Source organism: Ochotona curzoniae, unplaced genomic scaffold (assembly GCF_017591425.1).
Source record: "Ochotona curzoniae isolate NIBS_2020 unplaced genomic scaffold, NIBS_Ocur_1.0 contig_883, whole genome shotgun sequence".
NCBI classification, from domain to species: Eukaryota; Metazoa; Chordata; class Mammalia; order Lagomorpha; family Ochotonidae; genus Ochotona; species Ochotona curzoniae.
This window is the reverse complement of record NW_024466599.1, coordinates 20,265,398-20,291,045: the sequence shown is the minus strand read 5'-3', so window position 1 is coordinate 20,291,045 and position 25,648 is coordinate 20,265,398. Positions and strand designations below refer to the sequence as shown.

General features: G+C 47.2%; 1 protein-coding gene across 1 annotated transcript in view; it reads right to left on the bottom strand.

Moving 5' to 3' along the window:
• Positions 1 to 801: 801 nt before the first annotated feature.
• Positions 802 to 25,648, bottom strand: part of CLIP4 (CAP-Gly domain containing linker protein family member 4) — a 78,289-nt gene continuing 53,442 nt past the window's right edge. The window contains exons 12-16 of the mRNA XM_040993972.1: positions 23,794 to 23,928; positions 19,557 to 19,680; positions 15,201 to 15,265; positions 8,539 to 8,611; positions 802 to 1,123 (exon numbers count right to left, since the gene is read on the bottom strand). Of these exons, the coding sequence (XP_040849906.1) occupies positions 802 to 1,123; positions 8,539 to 8,611; positions 15,201 to 15,265; positions 19,557 to 19,680; positions 23,794 to 23,928 (719 nt within the window). The remainder of the gene's footprint in view (positions 1,124 to 8,538; positions 8,612 to 15,200; positions 15,266 to 19,556; positions 19,681 to 23,793; positions 23,929 to 25,648) is intronic.

Below are 25,648 nucleotides of genomic sequence, written 5' to 3'. Positions count from 1 at the left end.
CAGGCAAACTGTCCACAGAGATGAAAGTGCATCATGTTTTAAAAGTGCTTCGTGTGTGTGTGTGTGTGTGTGTGTGCGCGCGTGTGCGTGCATGTGTTAAAAATGTCCTCCCCTCCCCCAAAAAAGAGAAGTTAAGCAAGTATGTGCAAAAAAAAACCCTCCCATGATGACTTAACTTCATCAACCTGCACTGTGGCCTTTTCGTAGCTCATGTCCACGAGACAGCAACACGGCAGAAGGAGCATCTGAGCTCGCGTGCTTTGCAAAGGGGACAGAACACTGTGGCAGGGGTCAGGAGACCCACGTTCCACTCCTCATCTGCCGGCCCCCAGCATGGGAGAGATTTGGGATTTTTGCATGTGGCCTCAGGGCCACAACATGGCCACTCCAGGTACCCTCCAACCCCGGAGGACTGCCACCATAGCTCCAGAGGAGGCATGGCCCAGGGAGCAAAGAGCTTTAACCCGCCCCCCAAAACAATCAAGATAAAAAAAATAAGCCCACTAGTCCCTTAGCTATGCTCCTTTTGCTGTATTTGCAAATAATAATGCACAGAAGAACAGGAAGCCACTCAGAAGCATGGCACCACAGGAAACCCACCACGAAGTGCCCAATGGGCACGGGAATAGCGGGACCCTGTCTCCCAAGTCTCTCTAGATGGTTACCATGGATTCTCTGAACATCACAACATGTTTTCAGCATGTAAAAGATGGCTAAATAAAGTGAGCCGTTTGCCACGGACTCGTGTGTCTGTGTGCGTGTAACGTGTATGTCAGCTCACTGAGCACTTCGGGGGTAACGTCAGCAGTTCTCATCCACAAGCTTGGACCCACTTATCCCCCGGTAGGTCACTCTGCTGGGTCGCACCAGGACGCCGTGGTTTGGCCTGCAGGTGAAGTAGCGCCTGTCTCCCACGGCGCCATCATTCTTGCCCTTGGCACTTCGGAGCTCTAGGCCAAGCCAGATGCCAGAAGCGAAGTCTGTGGGGCCCACGTACCTCACGGTACACATCTCGTTGGAGCTCGTGAGCAGGACTTGGGACCCCTCGTGCAGCCTGACGCTCCCCTCGAGGCCACCCGCAGCCGTGGAACTGCTCCAGCTGCGGCGCAAAGTGGTTTTTGACCTGTTCAAGGGGGAAAAGTATGAAGAAGTGTTAGTTGAGAAAGCCACGAACTGCTTTCATATCCACCTCTATGGCCAGACTCAAAGTCATTATTTGAATTCACTGAAGAGGACAATTTATATACTTTTTTAAGTTTCAAGATTTATCTTTGACAGCTTTTGACCATTTTAATGCTGTCCTAATGTAGATTTGAGATTTTACTTGTGGTACTGGCATGGTGGCATAGAGGTAAATCTACCACCTGCAAAACTGGCATCCCACGTGGGCACCAGCTGGGTGTCCTGGCTGCTCTACTTCCAATCCAGCTCCCTGCTGATGGCCAGGGACAGTAGTGGAAGACGGCCCAGCTGCTACCCACGTGGGAGACCTGGCTTCATCGTGGCTCAGCCCCAGCCACTGCTTTCTGGGGAGAAAACCAGGAGGAGGAGAGCTAGTTCTCTCTGTTTCAACTAAACAAAACCAAAAAGAAAAAAAAAAAAAAGAATTTTTCCTGCAATTTAAAATTATGTTTGTGTAAAAACAACAACTGCAAGAATTAGGGGTGAGATACCACTATTGTGGCACCATGGGTTACACTAGCATCCCATATCCAAATCCCCATTCAAGTCCCACGTACCCTGCTTCTGATCTAGCTCCCTGCTTAGGCATCTGGGAACATGAGGGAAAATGACCCTGCTGCTTGGGCCCCCACCACCCACATGGGAGGCCTGGCTAGAGTTCCAGACTCCTGACTTGAGCCTGGCCCAGTCCTGGCTGTTGCAGTCACCTGGGGAGTAGAATCTTCCTGTGTCTCTCCCTCTGTTCTTCTGCCTAGCAAATAAATCAAACCAACCTTCTCATAAAACTAGGCCTGGAATGCCGGATGAGGCAGTGTCAATGCTGCTGCTTGGGCCATCTGCATCTAAGGGAACCCTTCCGACTCCAGCATCCTGCCAGTTTGCACCCCAGGAGGCAGCACAGGGCGATTCAGGTGGGCGCTTCCTGCCACCCACGTGGGAGACCAGCTTGAGTTCCAAGGGACTGGCTTTACCTGCCCCAGCTCCGGCCATCGCAAGTGAACCAGCTCATGGGAAGCCTGCATCTGTCTGTTTCTGCCATTCAAATAAATTTTTAAAGAAAACATATACGTACCTATTTTGCTGCTGTCATCATCAAATAAAGCAAAATGAAGATCCGCTAGCATTTTGGCTGTGGTAAATTAAAACTGCCTGTTGTTCACTTTCGGAATATTGATATGGAAAAAACCATTCATCCACAACCTTGAATGATAAATTCTCTCTCTCTCTCTGTCACACACACACACACACACACACACACACACACACACCTTCCCTTCCACACATGAACATGTATGACACCATCCTTGCATTGGAAGAAGATCTGGGTCACAGCGAGTGCAGTTCCACAACGCGACCCTAACCTTAATGCATTAGTTACGCCTCCAGGCACCTGCCTCCAACCTCACCTGTTAACTTAAGGACCAGGCACTTAGCAAGGAAATCATCACAGCGCCCTCTTCTGTCCACCAGGAGGAGCTGACCCACAGACAGAAGACCTTCCACAATGGTTATCCAGGAACCTCTGGAATCCCCTGGAGCCTTCTTGCCTCTGCCCCTCATCCCTTCGCCCCTGCTCCAGAGGCAGCCTTTCCCCACCTCTGCCCCAGCAGTTCCCATACAGAACCTGTCACTCAAACCACATGGACCAAGTTCTGCCTCCAACTTACTGTTGTGGTTTTTTCCCTCCTGTACCTTAGTACATTATCACACACACCTCCCTCCACAACCAAGAAGGGAGAACTGGGATTTTATGAAAAGCCAGGGAGAAGGCTCGAAGGTTTGTCTCACGCCATATTTGCCAATAGGGGACAGCATTTTAATTCAGTGTTTTTAAAGTTAGTACTTGCCTTAGCAAGTACACAGACAAATACATGTAACAGGCAAACACAAAATGCCTGCGTGGAAAAGCGCAGTGCCTACGGAAGCACACACAGAGGGGAATGGAGCAGTCCTGCTTAGACGGAAGCACGGACGTGTTAACTCCCCCCATTTGGAGGGACCTGGGACTTCGCAGGGAAAATGGGGATTGTCTGTGGCTGACATGCTTACTGCGATTTTGCATCAGTAACAGCAGCGGTGATCACCCCCTAACTACTTACCATGTGCCCAACACTTCCCAACATGGTCTCACCCACCCCACTCCACCCCGCCCAAGCACAGAGCTGTCGCCTCCTCCCAACAGAAGAACTGAAGCTCAGAAAAATGAGCCTGTCTTCTGCTCCTACGAGAGGGATAACAGACACGATGGGAGCTACAGCTTAGCAGCTAATCCTCCACCTGCACCGTCCGCATCCCACACGGGTACCAGTTCTAGCCCCAGCTGCTCCATTTCCATCCAGCCCCCTGCTAATGCCATGGGAAAGCCTTGCGCCTCTGCACCCACATGGGAGACCTGGAGGAAGCTCCTGGTTCCTGGCTTCAGACTGCCTCCTCAGCCTCTACTCAGTGAGGCCATGTGGGGAATGAAAGTAGATAGAAGATCAATCTCTCTCTCTCTTTTCTTTCTGCAGTTCTGCCTTTCAAATAAAAATAAACAAATCTTCAAAACAAAAGGGAGACATGATGGAGCTCAGGGCCCAGCCGTCCCAGCACAAGGACCATGCACTTGCTCACAGCCTCACCAGGGATCAGCAATAAGGGTGAAAAATAAGGTGGGGCATGCATCGGGGGCAGCAGACTTAAGCCACAGCTCACCATGTGGGCATTTCCTATCAGAGCATAGATTCCATTCTCAGCTGTTCTCTTTCTAACCCAGCTCCTGATAAATGCATCTGGGAAAGCAACAGCAGACAGAAGTTCTTAGATGCCTGCCACACATGTGGGAGACCCTCACGGGGTTCCAGGCTCCTGGCATGAGTCTAATTAAGCCATGGCCTTTGCAGCCATTTTGAAAATGAACCAGTGGGTGGAAGCACTCTATATATGCAAAGAGTAGATACTGACCCAGGGAGACCCACGGGGACCAGAAGAGTTAGTTCATGAGGCCAGTGCTGAGGCATAGTAGATAAAGCAGCATCTGTAATGCTGGCACCCCATACAGGCTCCAGTCCATATTCTGGCTGTTCTACTTCTGATCCAGCCCCCGCTAATGGCTTGGGGAAGGCAGCAGAGGATGGCCCATGTTTTGGAGACCCTGCATCCATGTGGGAGACCTGGAGGAAGTTCCTGGCTCCAGGCTTCAGTCTTGCCTTAGCCCTGGCCAGTGTAGCCAACTGGGAAGTTACCTAGTGCATAAAAATCCCTCCCTCTGTCTCCCTCTTCTCTCTCTCTCTCTGTGTAACTCTTTCAAAGAAATGTTTAAAAAGCCATCTGGGAGAAAAGAATAACGATTCAAAATAAACTCCAAATAGATTACTTGGTACAAAAATTGGAAAGAGATGAAAATAAAGATGGATATGTACCTAATCACACATTTGCAGAGAACAAAGAAGGAATGGATGAGGAAAGTGATAATGGGAACAGGAAAGGCATTGCTTAAAATACTTGCTATCTACAATTAAATTATGACTGGATATTTTCTCCTTTGATGTTATGACCTAAAAAAAATGCTTCTGGCACGGGTGTTGTGGCATAGCCGGTTAAAGCACCACTTCGGTTGCCATATCCCATGCTGCAGTGCCTACTCCGAAGTGCGATCAACTCCATTATCAATCTAGCTTGGTGCTAATGCATGCCTCGAAGGCAGCAGAAGACGGCTCTCCCACTGTCCACCCCACGGTGACCTGGACAGAGCTATGGGATCCTGGGCTCAGCCTGTCCTAGCCCTAGCTCCTAGGAGAACTTGAGGAATTAACCAACACAGGAATCATTCATTCTCTTCCTCCCTCCCTCTTCTTCCCTATGTGTCACTCTGTTGTTCAAATAACTATTTAGGAAAAAATGTTTCGGTAATAGAGCACAGTGTTTGCACACACAGTCTTAGTGGGGAGAACTATCCACAGACCGAGGGTGTGGGCTCACGGTGCATCAGGATAAACGTCTTTCAGAAAGGCAGACAAGTGCACGATTCTACTAACTGCTCAAAGGTTCTGACATGTGCACCGGGAAAAAAAACAGAAAAGGAAATACCAGAAATGGTAATCATTTCACCTGGATGACAAAGCCATGTATCTTTATCTGCATTTCCCTTGTCTTAATTTTTAAAACTCATTTTATACAGGCAAATTTCTCAACAAGCAATACCTTTAAAAAAAACAAGTAATAAATCAATTCACTCTCCAGATCAGAAATGACTAATTCCAGGGCAGGCATTTGCTGCAGCGGTTAACAACATCATCTGACACACTTGCAGCACATCCTAGGGTCCCTGAGGCTGAGTCCTGGCTGTGTTTTCAATTCCAGCTTCCTGCTAAGGCACCTTTGGGCGGGGAGCAAGAAGGGCGGAGCAGATGCAAGATCAGCTGGTGGGGTCCCTGCCACCCACAAAGGAGACCCGCATGGAGTTCCTGGCTCCTGGCTTCTACCCGGCCCAGCCCCAGACAATGCAGGCATCTGGGGGAGTGAACCTGAAGACAGAAGTTCACTCTCTATTTCTCTCCCTCTCTCTCCCTCTACCACTCAAAATTACTTACTTTTTAAAACCCCACATTAAATGTTAATGGTTTAACTAAGCATTCTAATGAGACTGATTTCCAATTATGTTAAAGCTCAAATGCCCAGAGAATGGAGTTGCCTGCAACCTGAGAGTGAGCTGCTCACTCGGGCACGTCTTGGCCACCTAGCCATGACCGTGTTGGGGCCAGGTACTGGAACCTGCCTTCACAGCTGGCCCACACTGCAAATGCTGCAGCCCTAACCACAGCCCAGGCAGGAAGGTCTCAAGGTCTCCACTGGCCACTTCAGCATGGTGGTGACACTAGTGCAATCCCAACCAAGAGGCAAACAGAAAGACACCAGCTCAGAAGTCATCCTGGGGGCAAAGGGCATTCACAACTCCTGGGTACCGCCTGGCCACACAGGGAGCCTGGAGAGGCACAGGGACACAGAGCCACCACTCAGGCATGTCCTTTTGTGCATGTCCGTGGCCCTCATCCTATGTCCAGGGATAGCAGGTGTGGGAGGCTGCAGAGTGGGGAAGGAGAAAATTGAAAAATCTTTTATGATGGGCAGAAAAACTACCAGGTAGTCACTGCGTGCGTTCTACCTGAAGACATTCCAATGGAAGCCAGCAACACGGGTTCCCTGGAGATGACCCAGTGTTGTGCAGGGAGCTGAGTTCCTCATGATGGGAGGGAGGGTGCCCTGTGCCTGCTCAGTAAAAGCTTGTTTTCTTCATGACTCCCATTTTCAGCCTTATAGGAAGACCCAAGGTCGAGGTCAGAGTAATAGCAGCCCACCTTTTTCTTCTGCATCTGAAGGAAGTGAGTTCATTGCCACCCTTGCCATCCCTGGCCTAGAGAAACAACCCCCAGATCCAAAGGAGAGACCCGGCAAGTGCTCTGCCCTTCCAGGTTCCCAGGGACCTGCAGCAGATGCACACGGACTCTGACCCAGGTCCTTCCCGCTTCTCACCCAGGAGTTCTCATCCTCTCTCATTTTTCTACCTCATTCTGGGAGTCTCATTTGTTTCCATGTAAATGGGCATGGCTGTCTCAACTTCCTCTGTCACCTCATGGCACACCCTTCAGCCTGCCTGCCAGCCCAGGGCACTGTACTCCCTCCTAGCACCTGCTAGCACCTAAATGGCTCCCCCGACCCCAGAGAACAGCAACCACCAAATGTTGTGCTTGTGTACTCTGCAAGTAAAACCAAGACAAACAATGTAAAGCACTGATTGCACATTCTCAGGAGAAGTCTGTCTGTAAGTCAGTGTCGCTGTGCACAAGCATCAGGAAGCAACCTTGGTGGTGACATGTCCAGAAACTGGAGTGTGCTGCCGTGCACTTCCGGGCCCCCCACTCTCCCTCCCTGGTTCCTTGGAATCCTGTCCTCCCACTCTCAGCCAGCACTGCCCTCACCCTGACACCTCACCACCTTCAGAGTTTTGTATTTCTCAGTGTCTCTCCCAGGCTGGGTGTGCATGTTGGACTATCTTCAGTCAACTGGAGCATAATGCAATTGCCCTGGGCCTCTTGGCTCCTCAGGCAAGCAGATCAATCCCATAATGCTGAAAACTACTGAGGATTTCAAGGGGGAAAAAATGAAAATGAAAATCAAAACAAACCCTCACCCAACTCTAAATAGCACCTAAAGGCCACTTAGGGCAAGTCGGAGCTCTCAGCTCCATCTCAGCTCTCCGGCTGCACGTGCCACCTGCCTCCGGCCCAGCTCAGCACTGACTGCCAGGGCCCAGCTCTCCCCTCCAGGGGCCCAGGGCTCTGCTACCGTGGCAAACATGTGCACTTCCCTGCCGGACAGCTGTTCCTCCCAGGACGCTGTGCACAGGGGAACTGACAGGTGGCTAAGATGCACTCACTTCTTTATTCAGTCTAGAAGAGCCCCTGGCTCCTCTAAAAGTAAAATCGTGTCAAACAGTTTCATAGAACCACTAGGGGCAGGGAAAGGCATATGGGGAACACATATACAAATGAATTACAGAAAAGGGCATCTCTCTCTGGGAGCAGCACACTCAACAGGGAGCTGCAGGGGAACACAGCCAAATTAGCCGTACAGGCGCCTGTGCTGTGGCACAGCGGGCAATGCTGCATCTGTGACGTCAGCATCCCCTGTGAGCACTGAGTGCAAGTCCCGGCCGCTCCACTTCCCATCCAGCTCCCTGCTAACACGCCTGGGGAAGCAACGGAGAAGGGCCCAAGTGATTAGGTTCCTACATTCACAAGGGAGACCCGGATGGAGTTTTTGAAGCTTGCCTTTGGCCTGGCTGAGGCCTGGCTGTTGTAGCCATTGGGGGAGTGAACCAGGAAATGGAAGATCTCTCTCTTTCTCTGCCTCTCTCCCTCCCTCCCTCTCTCCTACTCTCTGTTAATTTCCTGTCGTGTAAAATCCATACATCTTTTTTTAAAAAAAAAAAATAAGAACAACCATATGACTGTCCTATGCATCTAAGCCTTGTGACAATATTAAATCACAGCTCTCAATAGGGAGAGTTTAAAATCAACCCACCCTGCTCAATGAAAACACCAACATGTGAAGTCCTCCAACTTTTATTAACAGTACTAACCTCTTTGAAGAGAAACTCTGCACAGTGTGTTATTTGCAGTCACTGGTGACACTTTTAATGGGGCTTGCAAAGGCAAGAGAACGCGAGGCACCCAGGGCGCCTTCTTGCCTAAGTGTTAGCATCCTACCGAGTGGTGCGCAAGGTACCAAATTTGACTGTTCTTCCTTCACAGAGTCCCTGTCACGCTCATCTTGAAAGGTGGTTTTTTAAAATTTTTTAATCTTCTTAATACTCACTTGGCAAAAGCATTTCTTCTGTTAATCTCTTTTTGGGAAGAAGCAGAAGTTGTGCTGAAACTTCGCCTGAAACCTAAAGGCAGAAGGGAAGGTTAGCAGAGAAGAAGAGTCGGCTGCGGCTTCCCAGTCCTCAGCACGGGTTCTCTGTTACCATTTCCGCTACAGGAGTTCTATCGTATCAAGTGTCTCTTCGGAAATAGAAGTTAACACAAATACGCTCAGAAGGTAAGAGTCACCGGGGTTTCTTAACAAATGTTATCTTTATTTTCCTGATCAAACTATGCACATATAGGATTATGACTTTAAATTCTGGAGGGTTTTATGATAAGATTTTCAAAAAGATGAGAATATCAAAAAACATTTTGATAATCACATGGAAAAGCAAATGTTAAAATATTAACATTCTAAAACACGGAACAATACATCAAATCTTAAGATTTTTGGCATCTCCAGATAACACAGTTAAAAACAAAAAACAAAACAAAACAACAAGACTTCAGAAAGACTTTTTTTTTTTTTAAAAAAAAATGATGTTTTTAAACGGATTTCCAGTTCTGGTAATTACGCCAAACCAGATGTGCTGAATGAATCTCTTGATTAACAGAGCTCTAGCTTAAAACAACTATGTGGTTTTTTATAAAAACATAAATGTCTGTTTACATATGTTCATCTACTCAGAAGAACAAGTGAGACACAGAGACACATAGAGAAAGAGATCTCCTTTCCTCCGATCCACTCCCTAACTGCCCACAATGGCCAAGGCTGGACCGGTCACAGCCTGGCCGCACAGTGACAGGACCCTGCTCCACCCACGCTCGTGGAAAGGTGCAATCAGACAGGGACGGGAACCAGTGCACAGGAAGACACAGGGAGGTGGCCTGGGTCAAGCCACGAGCTTCAGCAGAAGGCAGAATCTCCTGCACACCAAACTGCGTCCCGATCAGCTCATCCACGCAACACGGGCAAACACGGTAGAGGTGGCACAGGAAAGCAGTGCTCATCAGCAGTACCTGGCAGAAGGGAACGGCGTTTCCCCTGAGACATCGACCCAGGATTCAGAGTTAGACACACACACACACACAGTCCCAATCTGGGTAAGCAAGTCACCAGGGGAAAAGCGCCAGCAGGCACGCTCCACATCAACAGGTGGGAGAGTCACACTCCCAACCAGCTCCTCAGTCAGCTCACACTGAGTGAAAGGCCGCAGCTCATCACAAACGGGAGACGACCTAACAGAAAGACCTGTTACCACGGGCAGGGTGCAAGCCATGCCAGGAAACATCACATAGATCGGCAAATGTTGCATTCTGTAATGTGAAAGCACTAGTGGCTCGATGAAGCCCCGCAACAAGGGCACCTGAGAGAGAGAACTGAGCAATGTGAAGATGGAGCAGAAACCATCCAGAGGGATGGCTGTGCAGAACCCAAACGCGGACCGGAAAGCGAGACGGGAGCCTTGCAGGGTTTCAGGAGGAAACAGCAAGGAGTACAGGAGGAAAGAGCCTCAGTCTGAAGAGTTTTACAGAGCCCATCTCATCTGCTTCCAAACCAAAGGAGACCCAGGATGACAAACAGCATCCAGAGAGGAGGCCTCCACCCAGGCAAGCGGTATGACAGAGCGCCCACAGCCTTTGGCACTCCCAGGCCTGCAGCTGACTTCCCAACAATGGTGGCCGGAGTCAGGAGACCACAGTGGGACAGTGCTAATGCGTGCAGAGCAAGGAGCCTCCCAGCTGACACCCTGTACCCAGCAAGGCATTCGCCAGAGAAGACAGTATTTCCCGGGAGGGTCGCTGTCCACAGGCTCCTTCTCAGAGGCAAAGGCTGTATGTAACATAAAAACCAAAGGGCCACAGGTGGACATTCTAACAATCATTGTGTGAAGACCACGTGATTGGCCAAGGTGAGAGGCAGAAACTGAAGTTGGCAACTTAGTTTCTAAGGATTGTCTATCATTCCAGAAACAGTAATAATGGTTGACTTTCGATTTTGCTAAGCATATAATTTAAATAGTTTCAAAATAATCATTTAAGATGTATATTCATAGAGTACAGGTTTTACACAAATACAGGGAGCACGTGGAATGGGGAACAAAAGAAATTAAGGGTGGATCAGGGAGCAGGCATTGTGGCACACAGCAGTAAAGCCGCCACCTGTAACACCAGCAACCTGTATGGGTGAGTGCTCCACTTGTGGTCAAGCTCCCTGCTAGTGCGCCTGGGAGGAACAGCAGACAATGGCTCGAGTGCGTGGGCCCTTGCCAGTTATGTGGGAGACCCAGGGGAAGCTCCTGGCTCCTGGCTTCAGCCTGAAGCAGTGGTGGCCACTGAGGTCAGCTGGGGAGTAAACCAGCAGAGAGAAGATCTCTCTGCCTCTCTCTCTCTCTCTCTCTGTAAGTCTTTCAAATAAATAAATAAATCTTTTTTAAAAATAACTAGAATGAAGCCAAGAAAGAAAAAACACCAGGCACAAAAATTAGGACAAATTTCAGAATAGCATAAATAATACCAGCAATATGTCAGCAATTACAGTAAGCTCAAGTGCATGACTCTCTCAAATAAAAAAACATTGTCAGACAATATTTTTTAAAGGGCAAAATCAAACCTTGTCCTATTTAGGACATATTCTAAAAGTAAAAGGACACAGAAAAAGTTACAAATGAACATACAGAAAAAGATACGTTAGGAAAATACCTAAACAAAACAAAACAAAAAAAGCTGGCAGAAGGTAAAAAGAATGATTGTAAAAAGAATGCCATTTACATAAACACCAAGAAAAAAAAAGCAAATACATTGTTATAAATCTAACCAACCACATATAGCTGAGGAGAACTACAAACTACAAACTTCTAATGAAAAAAAACGGTCTTCCCTTATCCGCAGGGAGACCTGCACAGGAGGTAGTCGGGGCCCTGGAGGACACCTGAAACAAGGAATTTGTACCCAAACATATCCTGCCCGTGCAGGTTGTTTCTGATCACACACGTGTGTGTTAAACCTCTGCCTTTCCACTGAGAGGAGGTACTTTACACCTTCTTGCTGGCATATATGAGTTGTTGGGATCACCACTCTTGTGTTGTAAGGTCATCAGTAAGTAAAATAGAGGTTGTTTGCATATAAGCAAAAGCATGACAGGCAACCTGATAACCCAGACAGTTCCTGGAGACACAAGTGCATGTGCAGGGTGGAGATGCTAGGAAAGGGATGACTCACATCTCTCTCTCAAGGAGATGGAGAGGGACCAGGAGCAACTGCATCATGCTTCTCAGGATGGTGGGCAACCTAACATCCATCGATTATTTCTGGGATGTTTTCCATTTAGTATTTTTTTGGACCATCGTTGCCAGTAGATAACCAAACAAGACCATAGATACCAAGGGGGAAAACTGGGGCGGGGGGTGCAGGAAAAGGAGAGATGCTCTGAGTTTACTGACGAACAATTCAGTAGGAAGATGTTGGTTCCCCCAAGTGCATTCAAGGCAATCCCAATCAAAATCCTGGCTGCTGATGGTGTGGGTACTGACAAACGGTGGGGTTCATATGGGGAGGAAACGGGCCTAGGAAAACTAACACAATAGAGGAGAGAGCACTGGCACAACTCAGCTGCAGAGGCACCACAAAGCCACGATGGTCAGGACAGTGTGAAACTGGCAAAGTGACCAACAGATGGATCCATGGAACAGAACAGAGCCCCCGAATGCGATCCATACAAGTATGATCAACCAAACCATGGTGAAGAAGCAATGGCAATTCAACAGGGAAAGGAGGGCCTTTCCAACAAACTGTGCTGGAACAAGTGGACCCAAGCGTGCAAGAAGCCTCTCTGGATGCACCCTTCCAGCACAGAACAAACTCAAAATGGAACACAGATCTGAATGTAATACACAAGTAGAAGATAACACTGGGATGACCTTGGGACTGGTAGTGACTTTTTTGACACAACACAACACCAAAAGCACGATCCACGAAAGGAAAACAACTGGCTAACTTCAGGCTTCACTAAAATGGAAAACTTCCGCTCTGTGCCAGGCACCATGAAGACAACAGCAAGACAAGCCCCAGATGGAGAGGAAGCTTTTTCAACACTCCTACCTGATAAAGGTCTGGGAAGTAAAAGTAGGAAGAACACGGCATTCAGAGAACAACACACACAGTATTAGGAAAGGCAAAAGACTAAAGGTCTTTCATGAGACAGGAGAGAAACAGGACTCATCGTTGAAGCCCCTCAGGACCCGACATGCGTCAGGCTCCAGTTCCAAACCCACCAGGAGCAAGACTTAAGGCAAGACTCCCTACCATCCTGTGAGGGACTCTCCCAATCTGCAGGCATGCTCAGAGCAGCCTGGCGGGGCAGCATGTGACCCTCCCTGGGTATGACGGTGAGTAACACCACCATATTGAACATGTCAGGTACAGGGAGCTGGGGGCACCCAACAGCACCTTGGCAGAATGCCAAACCAGCACAAAGCAAAATGTCACATGCCAAGGAGAAACCACCACTCTCCTCTCTACCTGGTAGAGAAAACCCCTGCTCAGCCCCTCTCACGGAGCCAGTCAGCAGACTCTCTCCCTGGTGTGCTGCTACTCTGTGTTCAAACACAAGCCCACAGCAAAGTCCTGCCTGGGTTGCACATTGGCTTCTTGTCGATCTCCATGCAAGGGTGCCCCAGAACCTGGAAATGGGCTCATTCTCAGCAAAGAAGATACGCAAGTGGGTGTAAGCTTTTGTGGTGCAGCATGTTAAGCTACCATGTGGGACACCTGCATCCCATGTTAGGGTGCTCAGTTTGAGTCCCAATTCTTCCACTTCTAACCCAGCTAATGTGTCTGGGAGGGAGCAGATGGAGGCTCAGGTGCTTGTGCTACTTATGCAAGAGACTTGGATGGATTTTGGGCTCCTGGCTTCAGCCTGGCCCAGCCCTGGCTGCTTGAGAGCATTTGGGAGTGAATCGGCAGCTGAAAGATCTCTTTCTCTCAACTGGCTCACTCTTTGCTCTCTCTCTTGCTCTGCCTTTCAAGTGGATGACAATAAATAAATATTTTTTCAAAGATACACAGATGACAAATAAACACAAGAAAAGGTGTGCCACATCCATTATGGGTTAAATTTTGTGCCACTGAAAGCCACACGGTAGTTCTAAGCTGAATGACTCGTAATGTGAATGTACTGGAAACAGGATTCCCAGAGAGGTTATGAGGGTAAAATGAAGTCCAGTGGGTGGGCCCTAACCCGTGGACTTGAAGAGGAGGTTGGGATGAGGAGAACACAGGAGGACACGGTCTGCTGGCCTGCGGGCTTCCAGCTCCCAGACTTGTAAGTCTATGTCTGCCAAGGTACACAGCATCACGCATCACTGGGGAGCTTCTAATTAAAACAGTATCATCAGAACGCCAAAAAACAGGTCACGAGGTCAACCTCAACAAATCTAAAGACAGACATTACAGAAACAACTCTTTCACAGATGGTCATCCACCTGGGGATGGGGCCAGCGGGGAGTGGGGAGACTGAACTCAGAGCCTTACACAGTATACACAATCATCTCCTGGTAAACCAACATGTGAGAAACTCAACAACACAAGACTTTTCTGAAAGCAAAACAGGAAGAAGTCTTTACGATTCCTGTTTTAGGAAAAGGTTTCTTAATATAAACAAAACAAACTTCAGTTTGCTACCCTGATTACATAAAAATCTGTGCTCATCAACACACACTCCAAAAAGCAAGGGAGGGTGGGTGAGTGGAGACAAATCACAAACTGAGCAAGAAATATTAACACATAAATACAACAAAACGCTAGTACTCATTGCAAATTGATAAAAGCAACCCGCCCAAGAGAATGGGCAAGAGACTTGAACAGGTACTCCCTATAAGAGAAAACATACATTGCCTATGAACAACATGAGAGAACATTTAAACCCAAAGACTTCTCAGTTAACCAGGACTAGCTTTGTGGAGAAGGGAAATGAAGAACTACCTAGATGGGCTTGCTGCTGATGGGAGGGTGTACGGCAAGGGCTGGCATTACAGAAAGGGGGAAGAGGCGCTTACCCCAAGGCAACAAACTGTTACTCTTGTGTACACCGGCAGAGTTGGCAATGCAAAAAGACAAAACCAAAAACAAAACAAAACAAAACTGGATAGAATGCTAAGAACCATCAACGTACACGATTCATGTGTTTGAATAGGATGTTTAACAAGATAGCAACCAGACATTAAAACTAAGCATTCATTACTTGTTTGATGCATCCATATGTGCGTGACAAAAGAAAGAAAGAAAATCAAGGGTATAATTGGTATAAAATCCAAGAGCATGACCATTGGATGAGCAGGCAGATGATGGAGACGGGGTTCGAGGCTGTCTATAGCACAGCAAAGGTATCCTGCAGATGTGGGTACAGCTAACAGGTGTTTACACTATGATTCCTCACACTATACAAACACCATTTGATGAGAAGTCTTCAGAAAATTAGTCTGATGAAAACTGTGTGCAGATTTCCATTTTTTTGCATAAAAATAAATGTCTCTTTTAATTCATTGCTCCCATGTGCTTTTTAAAATATTCATGTCTACTCTTTTACATACACATACCCACCACAATAAACATGTTCCCAGTAAATGAAAGTGAAGGCACAATTGTTAAGAAAGCAAAAGTGTGTGATCTTACCAGGGTAAGAATGATTCTGTTTATTTGAAGAAATTTCTGAGAGAGTATCCAGGGAATCCGATACTCTGTGAAGAAAACAAAGTGTACCTCATTAGTCACAGCTGGTCTTCAGACCCCCAGATGGGCTCGCCACTGAATTCTTCACAACTGTCACTTGTTATTCATTTATTCGTTCAACAAACATATATTGAACACTCCTTTGATCCAGAGGTGACCTTTAAGGCAGCTTGGGACACAGGCAATAAGCAAATAAAAGAAGTTATCACTTTCTAAAGGAGAAAGTCAACTTAAAGTGAAGTCATTGAAACTAGAGATCTGGAATGGAGCTTGGGTACAGCCGTAGAACGGCCTGGAACACCTGCACCGTATCTGAGAGCTTGGCTGGAGGCCCTGCTCCTGCATTTCCCACCCTGCTGCCTGGGTGATGTGCATCCTGACAGGCAGTGATGGCTCGAGTGCTTCAGTCACTGACACCCACATGAGGGCTCTTGCATTTGGCCTGGTCCAGCCTGGGTTGTGCGGGCATACGGAGAGTGAAGTAACAGGCCAAAGCCTTGTGCTCAGGTCTCTCTGCGTGTGTCTTTCAAAGTGAAAAATAAATTTTTTTCATGTTTAAAAATGGATTTCTCTCTCCTCTGTAAATCTGCCTTTCCAATAAAAATAGATAAATCTTTTTAATTTTTTAAAGGGAGAGGAGGGAGTCCTGTGTTGTTGGATAATCTTCCCATCTCAACAGCTTGGATCCCAGAAGGGGACCAGTTCATGTCCCAGCTGCTCCTCTTCCTACCCAGCTCCCTGCTTGTGGCCTGGGAGAGCAGTTGAGGATGGCCCAAAGCCTTGGGACCCTGCACCTACATGAGAGACCCAGAGGAAACCCCAGGCTCCTCGTTTCAAATTGGCTCAGCTCCGGCTATTGTAGCTACTTGGGGAGTGGATCAGTGGATAGAAGATCTTTCTCTATGTTTTCCTTCTCTCTGTAAATCTCTCACATAGAAATAAATAAATCTTTTTAAAAAGGATATAGCTTAACCTCAAGAGGTGAAATTCAAGAATAATCAATGTTAGCCTATACTTGTAAAATCATCATTAATTCTTACATCGGGTACCATACATATTTGGCCAAAGTTTCTGTATATGTGTGACTTTTCTGAGGAAACAGTATGGTTCCCACAATTCAGTATGTCTTACTTGCAATTGGCTCCAGGCACAATGCTACAAAGGTTACTTTCCTGATGGGTTTCCCTTTACTTTTTCATATTCAAATCATTATTTAAAAAAAAAAGTCAGCGCTGTCAGCCTTATCTTCTTTCAACCATTTACTGACCTAGAACAAACGTGGGCTTTGTCCATCACTTCCCTAAGCACACTTTCTTACCATCAAAGACTCCTGCAACGCTTGCAACACCTGCCATTGCATCGCCCAGCTCCCACGATCCACAACAAACAGCAACCAATCAGAGGCTGATGGCCACAAACATTACAGCTTGGTGCCCATCCAAGGTGAAGGAAGTGGTGACAGGAGGAATTTGATTCTAGAAGTGATTGGCTCATTGGTATTAACGACTTAAGCGGTGTGAACTGTGCCAATGGCGGTCACTTGGGCAATGTATACGCACAAGCGCATGCACACACGTGCACAGGAGTATGAGAGTGGGTTTGATTTCACCTTTGGGTTGTCTCAGAGTTTTCCACAGGAACACTGAATGACTGATATACTAATACCAGACAAGGCATTAAGTGAAAAGAGTGACGACAAGTGGGTCTCAAAATCCAAACAAGCAGAAGGAATGCTGTGCGCAAAGACAGGAGGCAACATCTTCAAACTGGGGAGAGAGTGGGGCAGGCCAGCCACAGCTCCGAGGAGGAGTCAGGTGAAGCTGTGGCAGGTCAGTATCTGGTGAAGACAGTCCTCAGGCTGCCCGAGCATGGACCAGCAATGCCTTCAAAGGGCTCTGAGCTGGTATAGGCTACAGACTCCTCCGAAGCAGGGTCTATGTATGTTTTACTTGTTTGTAGAATGCCTAACGCAGCACAAAGCACTAAAACACACTTAATAGTATTTATGGTGATGAATGAGACAATCAGAAGATGCCAGGAAGACAGCTGTTGGAGGCAGCAGTTCATTCAGACGGAGCCCGGCTTCTTTTAAGAAGGCGGGGGGGGGGGCTGCTTTTAAATGCACCACCTTAAAGACCAAATGGAAGGCAAGGAAAAAAAAAGCTAAGGCCCAGTGCTCCCTTAACAAAACAAAGAGAACATAGCAAGAGCCGTGCAGAAGTGGGTGGCCAGCTGTACCAGTGTGAGAAGCAACAAGCAGAAATCCAATGTGATCAATATTTATTGTGCTTAATATATGCCAAACCCTGTTCCCTGGGGTTTGAATCCAGGTACTTATGACTTGGAAACAATCAACACTTTGAGAGATTAAGGCATGGGGCCAGCTCTATGGCAATGCAACCACCTTCCACGCCAGCATCTCATACAGGCACACAGATTCATGTTCCACTTGCTTCACTTCCAATCTGGCTCCCTGGGAAAGCAGTGGCAGATACAGCAAGTGCTTGGCCTCTGCCTGCACTCACAGAGGAGCCTCTGACGGAGCTCCTGGCTCCTGGCTTCAGGCCTGCTTAGCCCAGCTGAGTGCAGACATGTAGGGAGTGAACCAGTGGATGGATAAATCTTTTCTCTCAATGCCTCTCTCTTGCTCTGAACTCTGCCCTTCGAGTAAATGAATAAACCTTCAGAGACAGCAGCAGGACACACCCAAAGCAACAGAACACGGAACTGTGGCAGGTGACTCTGCATGGGTTTATTCCCAAATCAGGCATTTTCAAGACACAGGTCCTGAAGTTCCTGAAGCTCCCATAACTGTGGCAGGGTGTGGTGAGGGACACACGTCCCGGGGATGGACGGCCTGGATCCCTATTCCCACTGACCTCTCACTGTGAAACAGGGACACCTGCGGCCCTACTCCCAAGGAAGAGGGCCAAACACAGTGTCCAGCATGCCTGCAAGCTACTTACTCCCAGCTATCAATTTCCCTGTGTTTACTACAGAATGACTCCATAAAGGAACAAACCATCTAGCCAGAGCTTAGGGGGGAAAAAAACAACAAAGTAACAAACCAGCTACAGCATGAACTGGGTCTGTAAATTTGCCTAAGCCACTTTTTCCTTTGAAATGTGTTTCTTGACCTGCAAAGTTGGAATGATTGTGGCTGCAGGGGCCAACTTGGGGAGGCACTGCAGAGCCCACCACCTACTCACTCCAGGCTCAGAAAGTATTCAGCCACAGCTGCTGCTGTGAACCAGCTTACCTGGCCAAATCCTGGGATCAAACAAAGTTATATGTAAGTGAAGATGCTTTCTAAGCTACAAAGTAATGTCTGCTAAACGCTATATTGCCTAAAATAAGAATTAAAGCATGCACATTCTAGAATGAGGAAATCAACACACCACACACACACACACACACACACACACACAAATTGTATGCCATTATACAGTAAGAAAAATAAACTGGGGAAGAAAGTGGATATAAAAAGTTAAATTTGCCGAGAGGCAAGCAGGTGCACAGTCTAGCTGTCAGAGACTGAGATGTGACTCTGATCACAACAGCAACTACTCCCACAAACGTGATTAGGCCATGCATTTTATCTCTTATTTAAAGATTACGATCTCATTTCCTGTGTGCTGGAAGGCAGACCAAGCCCACTTCTCCAGCACACAAGAGAGGCCCTTTCAGATTTCACCTGAAATTTCATGAGGATTTGCTTCTGCTCAACTTGGTTTTGGAAAGCAGAGTGAGGTGGGACACAAGTGTGCTATCTATGGAAGGCACGGCGAGGAGGTGACTTATAAATATCAATCCCTGAAGCCCTGTGTTCCTCCCAGATCGGCTGTCTGTCTATTTTGGAGAACTAAAGAAATCAGAGGGAAAAAAGCCATTTTGGTTCCATTAGGTTTGCGGCAGAATGAATGGGGTGCCTGCTGGCAGGAAATTTAATGTAGTTAGGATGTGACTGAGGCAATCAGAGAGCATTTTTACTTTTGTTTGCATGACAGATTAAGCTTGCTGTTCTTACTGTTCTAGCTGCAAACGCCACTTCTAATAGCCTACACATACTCATAGGGTTTGCAAATGAGGAATAAAGGAGGTTTTTAAAATTGCAAATCCTCAGCAAAGCAAATTTAGCTTTCCATGAGCCTTCTCTCTGAAGAAGGTGGCTGGTTAACCCCTTACAAGAAGACGCAAGCTGCAGCCAGTGCCCGCCTCCAGCGGTAGATGAGGGTCCGGACACACCCCGGCCAGGCACAGAGGGCTCCTGTAAGTGAACACACCTTTGCTTTTTCTCACCTTTGCACCCTGGATGGGGGAGCAAATATCCCGTATCTTGGAGAACAACTGAAATACTGCACACCTCCAACGGAGCCGTCATTCTTGCCATGGGGTTTTTCGAGCTCTATGCCGTACCAATAGCCTGGAATGTGAACACTGCGTTTTAAAAGCATCCGCATTTTATTCAAAATTGTTCTGCTATTATACAAATCCAAAGCCTGGATGGCTTAACATTTTTCACAAATGACCGGAATGATGGAAGATCATGATCATTAGGGTTTCAGATGATAACATTACAAAATGTGAAAAGTGGGGGGTGGGGGCAGCATCGCACAAGCCTAATTGCACGGTAGTGCATCAGGCGGGGAAAATAAGATGCACGTACACAAACTCAGCAAGGATTAGTCATTATGCAAGGAGCAGACGACCGAAATATATTCGGGAGTATAATGAGTAAGAAACTGTCCTTGACTGGGTGATAGAGTATGCTCGGGTGACAGAAATACAGCATGATATCAAGATGCATAAATCAGGAAAGGGGTATGCGATCTTTTCATCTCACTCTCCCAATATTAGAACATCACAAGCAGCTCTTAAATAATTAAAGGAGGTTGAATATGACACAGAAAATACCACCAGGCTTCGTAGAGACTCGGTTTTCTCTTTTTTTCAACCCAAGATTAACAAGAAAAATCTTTTCTGACCTAAATGAAGACTTGGGTTGGCCGATAAGAATGTTCTGAAAGAAATGCTTTCAATATGCAAAAGGGCCATTCTATGGGAAATAATAGGATTTCCTCATCTGTAGAGCCTCAAATTAAAGTGGGGAAATTGCTTGGAGTACGTTTCCACCAGTATAAGGAAAAAGGACACAGCAGGGCTTCCCCCACTAGCCAAGTCCATCCTGTGTGATTTAGGAGGGGAGGATGGCCGTGACAGCACTGGATCTCTTACAATCAGCTCTCCAATAAGTAAAACAGGACATAGATATCAAACAGATGTCAAGAAGCATCACAAACATTCTTCTGGTCTCCTGGTCAATCATGGAACCTCTCGAAAGTCAACCTACAAGTTCTTAATTTCTGCTTTCCTCTCCTGCTTACAAAGTGGACATGCCTGGATCCACTTCCAGAGGCCAGTGTCCAAGGGGTTGTAGAGATGAGGGTGTGTCCAGTCCCTCTGCACTCTGCTAGTTCTACCACCTGACATTTGGAATGTCTAGGGGCAGGCCTTGGGTACAGCAGCTCAGATGCCGCTGGCTTTGCCTGCGTATCGGTCCTGGAGTTCAAGTCCCAATGCAGCTTCTGATTCCAGATTCCTGCTGACCTGCACTCTGGAAGGCAACAGATGACAGTTCCCTGTCATCCATGTGGGAGACCCAGGTAGAGCTCTGGGTTTCTAGTTTCACCCTGGTCCAGCCAGGGCTATCATAAGCACTTAGGAAATGAATTAACAGATGAACGGTCTCTCTCTCTCTCTCTCTTTCAAATAAATAAAACAAAAACACTAAAAATATAAAAGAATTCAGAATTTTTTTTAATGAAGTAGATAGGCATGGCAGTACAATAAGTTAAGCTGCAGCCAGATCAGAGTGCCTGCTTCGAGTTCCAGTTACTCCACTTTCAATCCAGCTTCCTGCTGGTTAAAGCCCTGGGAGACAGAGATGATGCTCAGGTAACCCATGGGGGAGATCAGATGAAGTTCTGGGCTCCTGGCTTCTACCTGACCCCACCCCAGCTGCTGCTGGAGCCTGGGAGGGGAACCAGCAATTGGAAGGTCTCTCTCTTTCTCTCTCTCTCTCTTCTTCCCTGTTCCTCTCCCTCCCTCTCTCTCCCTCTCTCTGGTTGAAAACTCACAAATAAAACATTAAAAGGACAAGAAACACCTGCCATCCTGCTGCTAACCACACTAAGGTTCTCAAACAAGACAACACATTTGAGAGTACCCTGAACCATGCCAGCCTGATTGCCAGTGCTGTTCCTGGGAGTGCAACATTTGTCATTTTCCAAATGTTTGTCCTTCGATGCTTCCCTGCACAGGTTTTGCACTGTCCCATTTGAATTGGCCATGTGAATGTTACATGTTTACTATGTAACTTGAAAACATGCTTCAGCAGAAACACATTGTGACAAGGGCTGGCCAACAGTGACTATACTTGCTCTAGGAGCAGTGTGCATGGACAGCCACCCATCTAAATGTTAATTTCTTCTCCGAGGTGGCACAGATAAAAATGCTGAAGAGGCTCAACAGATCTCTCTCAAATCCAGACCTCTTGTAAAGTCTGCCGCTGTTCTATAGAAAGCATTGATTTGATCTAAACTTGGATGCCAACAGAAATACATACCCCATGCTCCCTTCAAGGACAAAATGACCTTACAAAAAAGTTTCCAAGTTATTTCAGTATGTACTTTCCCCCCACACTCCCACAACTACCTGAGTGCTTTACATTAAGAATTTTCAAATTAAGTCTGCCCCAAATGATGAACTATATCCAAAGAATTAAACCATTCCAGCCTTGTGTCATATAATCAGAGAGAACTCAAATGTATCCAATAATTGTGGAAAATAACCTACCTGTGGAATGCCCACATTTTCATTTGGCAACTGTTGTAATCTCAGTTACAAATGGGAGGCCTAACAGAGTCACGAATTATTAAGACAGATAAGCCAGGCAACAAGCTGGCTAGCAATGAAGAGTGGTGTTAACAAGTGGCTGACATTCCCATGCTGCAGGTTAAGCCAGCCTCCCTGACCAGAGCTCTGGTCTGAGTCCCAGCTTCTCTGTTTCTGCTTCTACTTCCTGCTGACGTTCCTGGGAAGGCAGGGGAAGATGGCCCAAGTACTTGGACCCTACTACCGATTAGGGAGACCTGGGCGTACTTTCTGGTTCCTGGCATCAGTCCAGCCAGGCCTCCACCTATTGCAGCCATTTGGGGAACAAACCAGTGAATGGAAGCTCGCTTGCTCTCTCTCTTTCCTGCTCTCCCTCTTAAATAAACATTTTTTAAAGTGGTATTAATGAAACAGGAATGTGCTGGAGCCAATGCCCTCCAGCTCTGTCCCTGCACATCTCCGGCTGCCTTTGCCCCAGACCACCTGCACAGGTACTCGTGCAGTGGACAGCCTTGGAGGGGAGCCTGCCCCTGGAGCAGACAGGCGTGCTGATCCCCTCTCAGGACTCCTCTCCAGGAACTCCAATGGGTGTGGAGGAGCCCCCTGGGCCCTCTGGTTGCACCCTGCAGCGAGGGGCAGGTTGGGGACTCTGCTGGCTGCTGTCACTGAGAGTCTGACCCAGAATTGTCTCGTCGTCTAGCCACAGCTAAGAACCTGTCGCTGGCTAATTGGCTGGCTTGCTACTAGAGCAAAAAGCTCACATCTGACCAACTTTTCTTCTAAGAAAAAATGTTCTAGGTAATTTTTTTTTTTCCTAAAATGCTACAATGCCACCATGTGTTAAAATAGGGTAACGCTATCTGAAACATACACTCAAGATTTCAATCAAGTGGGGGACAGTCATACAACACAGGGATGCCACCCGGGACACCCTGGGACTTGAGCCATCCTGTGCTGCCTTTCCAGGCCATAAGCAGAGAGCTGGATTGGTAGTAGAGCATCCGGGACCAGAACAGTGCCCATAGGGGGTGGCACAGCACTGCAGGCAAAGGCTTAACCTACTATACCATGGCATCAGTCCCCTAAAATAATTGTTTAAATATTTAAAACAATAATTAAAATGATAAGCACTGAAAACAAAGGGAAACAGTCTTTACCTTCAGAAACACAATATTAACTACTGAGTGCAATGAATACAGAAACGCAAAATGTGCTTTTTAAGGCTCAAGTCACCCACAACCTTTTTCCCAGCTCCTTTGAATCCTTTTGTGTTTTCTTTTCCAAACCACTCTGCTGGAATCCAAAGAGTTAACTCATGGTCTTCTGGTCTTAAAGATTATCCTTGGCAAAAAAAAAAAAAAAAAAAATCCAGTCCTGAGATGTTCTCCCAGTCACTGAGCATGCTCGGAGATGTGCTAACACACTGACCCGTGACAGTCAAGCGGAGTGACAACAGTCAGCCGGAGTGACAACAGTCAGCCGGAGTGACAACAGTCAACCAGAGTGACAACAGTCTGCTTCCATCCCCCTTCCACCCCAGCTGGCTACCGCTCTGTGCCCAGACTTGCATTTCCACATAGAGGCTGACACCTTTTGTACTCGGAAGGACAACAACGGAACAAAGAATATACAGAGGACTTACCTGGAGCAAAGTTAGTTGTTCCAAAGAACCTGATGGTGCCAATTCTCTGACCCACGACCAACACTCTGTCACCAGGCTGGAGTTCCCCGTCACAGCGGGAGCTATTGGTTACAGATGTTGCTGAGGAATTTAAACCTGTTTGGAGGATTAGGAGGGTTGGGGTGGAGTGGGAAAGAAGGGAGTAGGAACAGCAGAAAGAACACAAAGGGGGGAAAGACTCAAAAGGCACATTAGTAAAAAAAAAATCTCAAACTACATACTCTAACTGGATACCTGGATACTCCGGCTCATCGTTCAACGTCTTTATTTTATACGGCATCTACCATTGTTTCTCTCACACAAGGTGAAGACATTCAAAGGGGATGTGTAAGGGCCCCAAGAAAAACACTGCCATGGGAAATTTCACTCTGCCGGCATCACCTGTTACAGCAGTGGGCCTGGAGTTTAGCTGACTTTGTCGTAAAGAAGCATGGACTCTGCCAGCCATGTTGTTCCCATCACAGCTCTGCTGCTACAGCAGGTACACACAACCCATTTAAAACATGTACATGGCCACGTGCTAAGCAAGCTTTATTAGTAAATATGTGCAACAGATGGGGGAGGAAGTCAGATTCACCAATTGCTATTCTCACAAAATTCTACAGAACCACAGTGGTTCACCCGGACTCTGTTAATATTATATATAGGAATGTGATTTGAAGGTAAAAATTGCTATCAGGGGCCAATAACCCCAAATTGGCTTCCATACAAAAACAGAATTACTCCCCACTCAACTTTATCCATAAGTAAACCTCACAATGCCCAAGAGTGAACACTGAAGTCCCACAGAAATGCTACATCGGAAGCTACTGCAGAACAGCCAACAGAGAGCTGATGAGTCCTTGAGCCCTGTCCCACCGGTGGTTTCAACCATCTGGTAAGGTCTAGGAGCCCGGGTGAGGGCGTGGGACAGAAGCTAAGACATATTGTGAAGAGTGGACAAACTGGAAACGCAGCCACACATGAAAGGGAGGGAAACCCGGGCTAGAAGCCAACTGAACTGGGTCCCAGAGTCACTAATACTCAAATGACTAGCACATCACATTCCCAAAGTGTGATACATAAAAACTGTCATCGGCAAACAAGAAACAAATTCAGCACCTCCAAAGATGTAGTGCCACAGCTAACAGGTGGCATACTCACCACCAGTGGTCAGAAACCCCAGTGTGTCCCCATGTTGCCAGTGGACAGTGGTCCCAAGACAGCAAGTGCAACCTTGGGGCCCAGGGAGGCTGAGGCCCCGAGTACAAGCTGGTTCCCTTGAGACTTTCTTTCTTCTCTTTCTCTTTAATCTTCTGCCTGACTCGACGACTGCCCACATCTCCCTCAAGTGCATCATCATCCATGGGAAAGGTCAGATGTCTACTTGCTCTAGGAAAACGTGCTCAGGAAATGTCTCTGGGACTGTAAACAAGGACTTACTTGTCCTGCAACCCCCCGCTTCTGTACCTGTCCCCACCTGGACTATCACGGCTAAGCAGCCCTCCAGTTCACGAAAAACAAGAGACATACGGAGCCACACATAACTACTTCTTACCAAACATTTTTTAAAATAACAACCTGTGCTCAAGCATAAATTTTTAAAATCAAGTGGATGTCAACAGTTCAAATGCTAAATGCAGAGGCCTTTGACCCATAAATCAAATGAGCATAAAAAGGACTGCCGCTTCATCGCACCTGCTCCACATCTGCTCCTCACTGCATTGTTGGGGTGTGAGGAGGGGTGGCTGTTCCAGAATTAATACCCCAGGTCAACAATGTCAGGCAAAATTTCTGGGTATCCAACTTTTAGGGTCCCACATTTAGGCTGATCACA